The sequence below is a fragment of the Ornithodoros turicata genome, chromosome 1 (genome assembly GCF_037126465.1).
Source record: "Ornithodoros turicata isolate Travis chromosome 1, ASM3712646v1, whole genome shotgun sequence".
NCBI classification, from domain to species: Eukaryota; Metazoa; Arthropoda; class Arachnida; order Ixodida; family Argasidae; genus Ornithodoros; species Ornithodoros turicata.
Window position 1 is genome coordinate 3,720,844 of NC_088201.1, and position 7,020 is coordinate 3,727,863.

The window sequence follows — 7,020 nt, forward strand, 5'->3', positions numbered from 1 at the left end:
TTGAAATGACTGGCAGCTCCGTCTGGCACTAATTAGAGTCACTAAATAAGCTACGCTTCGGAGTAGCGACACTGTGCCGCCATGTTGTTTCGGATGACCTCCAGCGCCATCCATTTAGCGCTCTTCGAAGTGTCGTCTTCTTCCACTGCTGAACTTCACCTTCATCTATTTCTACTGCCAAAATAGAGGTGGGGCTGGAGGTCATCCGAAACAACATGGCGGCTCAGTGTCGCTACTCTGAAGCGTAGCTTATTTAGTGACTCTAGCACTAATATGGCTCCGGCAAAAACACCAGCATTTTCGTCCATCCAGTCCTCAATCAGGCTCAGCGTGCCTCCAGGGCATGGGCGTAATCATGATTAGTAATCCCTAATGTCCAAGAAACTATGGTCCCTCCGTTGCATAAACGATATTGCGATCCCAATGAAGGCTTCTGAGGGATGTTTGGCATTGGCAGTTCCGTGGGACTGCCTGCCTAGCACTAGTTGATCCTGCTCTTCGTTTTTAGGGCGAGAGCAGTACTATTTTTGAAATGTGATGTGGGCAAGCTTTCGTTTGCCCCATCTTACAGTTGGCAATACGACAACGAGGCTTACACCCCAAACTGGAGGCCGGCGTGCCTGCTTCGAACTCAGCCGTAGACCCTCCAGTGGATAACTCGTCTACAACATCATATACTTCGCCGAAAGTATCAGACGACGAAATGGTTCCGTGTGAAGATCGCAAGAGCAAGCATGACCTTCAGTTGACAATCTGGATCCGGGGACAGCCCGTCTAGGAACAAGCAGAGGAGGAAACTGAAGTCTGCGTCCCTAATGGAGAGGCAGTTCTCGGGTTCGTCGTCGGACTCATCCAGTGCCTTGCAATTCTAGTATGGAAGTGCTTATACTGACACTTAACGTCCAGGGTTTTAAAAATCCCAATAAGCAGGCCGAAGTGGTCAATCTCCCGTACAGTCTAAAGTGCGACATACTCTTGCTCCAAAAAGTACATTTTCAAAACAAGCTAGAGGTGGCCGAATTTAAGCGGAAATATCGGTTGGCTTGTTTCTTTTTTTCTTTTTTTCTTTTAGTTTTTGTGTAGGCAGGTGTGCCGGCGTTGGGATAGTTATTTTTAGTCGCCACATTCTAAAGGATAGTTTCGTCTCGTATGATAGCGATGGCAGGGTTATTTACCTCGACTTTTTCATAGGCTATGCTAAGCATCGGCTGGTGAACGTTTATGCCCCTGCATCTGCATCTGTCACGAACCGTTTTTTTCCCATCAGGTGGAGGACTGTGTGCGAGTCAAGTGTCCTATCTTGATAGCCGGTGATTTTACGAGTTGTGTGACCGACTCAAATCGCGATGTCCACGGTTCGGGACAGGGTAGGCCTAATTGGAACGCTAGAGGCCTGCGGTGACTGTTGACGGTCTTCGACCTAGTTGATGCGTGGCCATTGCTTCATGTTGACGTTTTCGCTGCAACATGGTCAAGAGGACCCTCTGCCAGTCGCTTAGACAGATTCTACGTGCAGCAGCATCGACGTCTGTCAAGGGATGCAGTGTCGTGACCTCTACGTTTTCGGCGACTTACGTCAGCGACCACAAGCCTTTAATCCTAGTGCTGGACACTTCGCGTATACGTGGTCGCGGTGCGGGGACGTGGCGATTTGCCCCGCCCTTTCTCAATGATCGATCCCATAATTGTCGCCGACGTTACTGTCCGCATCAGAGAATACCTGTCTGGTCGCGACGCAACAGCCCAAGAATGGGAAGATTTCAAGCATTGGGTGACAGGTGTCCTGCAGGTCTGGGGTGTTTTTGTGGTGTTCATCCGGTACAGTCCGGCAAGAACGCTGCCAATCTAGATCGGTGGCCGGCCCTGAAGTCCTACGGTACATCCATGACACGACGGCATCAGGCTATAAGCTCAGGCAACTGTTCATAGTTTCCAGCGACAAGATGGCAGCATCACTGCAGATCCTTCCGAGGTAGCAACGGGGTTCATTGGGTTCTCCCGTGGACTGTACCCAAACCCTGCATCGACTTCCCGATGTTTCTCTCGGTGCTTTACCCTTAAAAACACTCCCGCTTGCTGACAGCAGTACATTTGAAGATTTCATTCACCTCGAAGACCTCGATGCTGCTGTGTGCAGAGCAAAGCGTGGTACAAGCCCGCGACCGGACGGGCTACCCGTAGAGTTTTACTGCACGTTCTGGCCAGTGCTGCGTACCTTCTTCATACAGGTTGTTCGACGTGGTTTCGAGGCTGGAGCCCTCCCATCGTTTTTTGGACTAGCTGGGAAGCATTAAACTTGTGCCTTAGAAACCTGGTAATCCTGCAGATCCGGAATCGTGGAGGCCGATCACGCTCCTCAACAACGACTACAAGCTCGTCACAGCAGCAATAGCCTTTCAAGTCAGTCAAATGCTTCTCCTTCACGCTGGCCAATCATGCGGTGTACCAGGCCATAGTCTGTGCGACGGCATGAGTGGGATCCGCGACCTCTTGCACTACGCACGGCGACGGGCAGCGTCCGGCGATCTCCCTTCCTTGGACCAGGCCAAGGCATTTCACAGAGTGTTACACGCATAACTTTTTTCGCTGCTGACCGCTTATGGCTTCCCAGAGATTTTTGTGTCCGGCATACGTTTGCTGTACGCGAACCACCGCAGCCAGATGAGTGTAGCAGGATTGCAGTCCTCTCGCTTCCCTATATCCAGCGAGGTGTCCGCCAAGGCTGCCCATTGTCTCCCGCCTTTATGCCCTGGCTTTGGACCCCTTTTTTTACAATGCGTAGAAGCGTCCCGTGCAGTCAATGGACTCCCCCTTCCTGGAGCGGGAAGTTGGAAGATATCTGCGTATGCTGATGACGTCACACTCTTCATCTGCGACCGATGCTCGCTAACGGCACTTCTGCAGCTGTACGAGCAATACGCAGCAGTATAAAGGGCAACCTCCATGGAGCGAATTTTTGCAACGAAGTTCGCGCGGCAGACTACCACGCGCGTTCCGCCGCCAGTTGTTCGCCGGCACCAGCTCCATGGAGCGAAAAACCAGCGGACGGCGTCTGGAAGTCATGTTGTAATGTCGCTGTTGCCAGGGTATAAGGTGAAAGCTTAGTGAAATCACTTGCTCGAAAAAGTGCATTTAATGTCACAAATTTTGCAACTAAATCCAACACCTGTGTGAAAAGATGCGACCAGTAACGTACCGAAAGCCATATTCACTACTGCGCAAGGAACACATGTTTCTTGGCAGAGAATGCCTCACGTTCTAACGATGCAGTTGGCGAAACAGCGAGCAGACGATAGCATCCAGATGCAAGAAGAGGACGATGACGATGATTCACGAGAGCAGACGACCACGTGCAGGCGATCTGGCGTAGGTTCGTAGCGGAAGAGCACTTTGATTGGTTCATCTGCAGTTGACGCTTCCGGAATCGCGGACGCTGGGCGAAAATATCTGGCATGGGCAGATCGGCGGCGGACGCTCACATTTTTGACGCCTCGCGCTGGGCGCCCGACGCTGAGCGAAGTTCACAGCTTTTTCGCGGTACATTCGCTCCATGGAGGTTGCCCTTAAAGGGCAACCTCCATGGAGCGAATGTACAGCGAAAAAGCTGCGAACTACGTTCAGCGTCGGACGCCTTGCGGGCGGCGTCAAAAACGTGAGCGTCCGCCGCCGATCTGCCCATGCTAGATATTTTCGCCCAGCGTCTGCGATTCCGGAAGCGTCAATTGCAGATGAACCAATCAGAGTGCTCTTCCGCCACGAATATACGCCAGACCGTCTGCACGTGGTTGTCTGCTCTCGTGAATCATCGTCATCGTCCTCTTCTTGCAATTGGGTGCTGTCGTCTGCTCGCGCTTTCGCCAACTGCAGCGCTAGAACGTGAGGCATTCTCTGCCAAGAAGCATATTTTCATTACGCAGTAGTGAATATGCCTTTCGGTACGTTACTGGGCGCATCTTTTCAGACAGTTGTTGGATTTAGTTGCAAAATTTGTGACATTAAATGCAATTTTTCGAGCAACTGATTTCACTAAGTTTTGACCTTATACCCTGGCAACAGTGACATCACAGCATGACTTCCCGACGCCGTCCGCTGGTTTTTCGCCCCATGGAGGTGGTGCCGGCGAACAACTGGCGGCGGAATGCGCGTGGCAGTCTGCCGCGCGAACTTCGTTGCAAAAATTCGCCCCATGGAGGTTGCCCTTAAGGCAGTCAACTTAACACCCAAAAGTCAAAGATTCTCCCTCTTGGACCGTTTTATGTCAACCCTGACTTTCCGATGCAACAGTGCACGAGCATGCAGTCCAGTATACCGTTTTTAGTTCGGTTTCTCACAGAAAATAAAAGCAGCACTGCATCTGCAGTCTTGCGAGAAGCTCCACTTAATGACAGGAGATGATCAGTGCTTTGGGTAGGCTACTACTACAGGCTACACAAGAACTACTGCAGTTTCAGAGTAGCTCTCCAGTAGCTGAGCCATTGATCACATGGAAGTTTCCAAAGCACGTACAGCTAAGGCAGCACAGTGAAAAACACAGGCGGCTCATGTGACGACACCGGATACAGTTGAGTAACGCGCTGCTTGGCCGGATCAAGACTGGACAAAAAGGCGCTGCTGGCAGATTCCCGGAGCTAAGAAAACGTCACGCGATATAATTGCTAAGTTTCCATAAAGCGAACACAAGTGCTAAGAACCTGAGGAAGAAATCTACCAGGAAATGACAATACGAATTCGCCATTCGTTTTATGCTACAAACTATATATACACACATCGAGCTATTGGGATGCGCGGTCGAAGTGCGCTCAAGCACGCCACAGGTGATATGCCTATACGCTCGACGAAAGCGATGCCGAAAACGTTGCTTTATTTCCCCGATATCTGATACAAGTGCAAAGTGAAACATACCAATGTTCCTGAGAGCTATCTGTCGCAACAGAGATAACAAAAACCAACACAGACATAATGTAGCAACCGTTCCATAGAATGTTCCACGCAAAACCCCTCAGCAAGTTATTGCCCGGCATGTGTTTGATGGTTTCTACTCAGTACACGTGAGGGAATCCTTCAGAAGGCTCACCAGATGAGAGATCTACTCCTTCATCCATGGACGCTGCTTCTCCCATAAAGTATTGACAATGCTTTCTAATCGCTCATGTTTCGCCGCTGCAGTAGGCGTGGACAGCGCTTCTCTTGTACCAAGCACGTGAGGATCTTGCACGTCCGCAACGGAGAGATGCAGCTTAGAGGATTGGTGGAGTGCTTGGAAAGAACCTCCCAGTGCCCCTAGACCAAGAGGAACCTTGCTGGTTGATGTTGTCTGAAACTGGCCAGGTTTTGACGGAACAGGAGATGCTGCAGCATGCCTTGTGCTGCTACGATTCCTGTCTTGGGAATGCGCCAGCCTCTTCTGGTGATCTCTGATGTACTTCTGAAGAGAGATGCGCTTTGAAGGTGTCTTAGAGCTAATCCGCTTGTTGAGTGCTTCGCGTGACCTTAATGCATTTTTACGCGAGATGTAGCCGTGCAGAAAGGCTGTCAAGATTGCAGCACCAGTCCTTCTCAAGAAGGCAGGCTTCTTTGCTTGAGCTGAGTTCTGCTTTACTGTCAGTTGGACCTGGTTTTGACTGACGGATATCCGGCCCGCAAGAGAAGTTACAGAAATACTGTGCGAGAGCACGCTCACTTGTGAAGTTTGTCTCTTTTTCTTCCCGCCCATGGATTTCTTTCCGGTGCGGTTAGCTGCACGAGGAACAATGTCGGATTTGCACCGTGCCATGTCACTGTGCACAGACTTGGTTAATGCATCAAAAGCTATCCGCGATGTCGATGAACCCGGCCCGGGTGCAGTGCCATCTGGATGCCGACGTCGCCCAAGAATGCTCGGCAGCGCTTTCGCATTTTGTGTACCCGAACACTTTGTAGGCTCCGTATTGAGATTAACTGCTCCAGAGTGACGTTCTTCAGTCATAACGTGCGAATTGGTTCGTCTTTGCACCTTATGACACGATCTGTCATTTTGTGTGTCAAGAAAGAGCTTCTTACTTCCTGAACGAGGTAAGTCCGATTCGGCGACACGCTTCACCCCAACACCAGTGTGGCCAGCATGGGCTCCAATGCAGTCTTGCAAGACGTCGCTGTCCATGCGGAGCAGTTCGTGTCTGTTCAAGAATTTAAGAATCCATCCGTAGGAAACTTGGAAGTCCGCAGGAAGGCTGAAGCGGCTCTGCAGGAAACGTGCGTGTCTATAAACATCGAAGCTGACAACCTTGCAACCTCGTCTCTGACTTTGTGCCACGTACTCCAAGAGGTAACTCTCGAAGACTTCTACAGACAAAGTCTCACATTCCATACTACGCTGTACGCGAGGTACCTTGGGTGCTGAGCCTTTCAGCGTTTTCAAACGCTCCGAGCGTCGAAGAGAAGACATTGTGGAATGATCCTTTCTGCTTCGTTTTCTTCCCTTTCGGGTATGCGCCACAGTATTCTTTCTTCTTCTTCCCTTCTATGACATTCCCTAGGAAGCAAATTGAAATCTCTCAAGCAGAAATTTGGGCTGGAATACCAAGTGAATTCACTTGGGAAACAAAGTGGTCTTAAGTAGACCGTTTCAAAGTGAAGTGTTTCGACTTGGCTGACAAATGGCTTCCAACTTGTTCCAACCGTGCTCCACTTTGCCAACAAATGGATTTCATGCAGGGGTGAATTGGTTCCATACGAAAATCAAATGGTTTTCAACTGCATGGTTCCAACTACACTCTTGAAAATGAACTTCACCACATAGCACGCTCCTAGCCAACCATTAGCTCGAATGATATCGTTATCTGCCCTGATTTGTTAAAAACGGGAGGCGTATACGGCTTTTCTCTGACACTTATGCTGTTTATAATTGTCACAGAAAAGACGTACGCCTCCCATTTTCAACAAATCAGGGCAGATAACGATATCATTCGTGATCGAGGGGTGGCTTGCACGTGAGGACGAGCAGTAGGGCTCGGTGTAGGAGATCGGGACCGGGAACGGGAG

The 7,020-nt window shown here is 50.2% G+C and overlaps 1 protein-coding gene across 1 annotated transcript; it reads right to left on the reverse strand.

The window, feature by feature from the left end:
• Positions 1–4,844: 4,844 nt before the first annotated feature.
• Positions 4,845–6,765, reverse strand: LOC135396651 (uncharacterized). Its single transcript, XM_064627744.1, has 2 exons — positions 6,368–6,765; positions 4,845–6,220 (listed from the first exon to the last, which is right to left on the reverse strand). Exons 1-2 carry the CDS (start codon positions 6,422–6,424, stop codon positions 5,087–5,089), a joined length of 1,191 nt encoding a protein of 396 aa, XP_064483814.1. The 5' UTR covers positions 6,425–6,765; the 3' UTR covers positions 4,845–5,086.
• Positions 6,766–7,020: the final 255 nt, after the last annotated feature.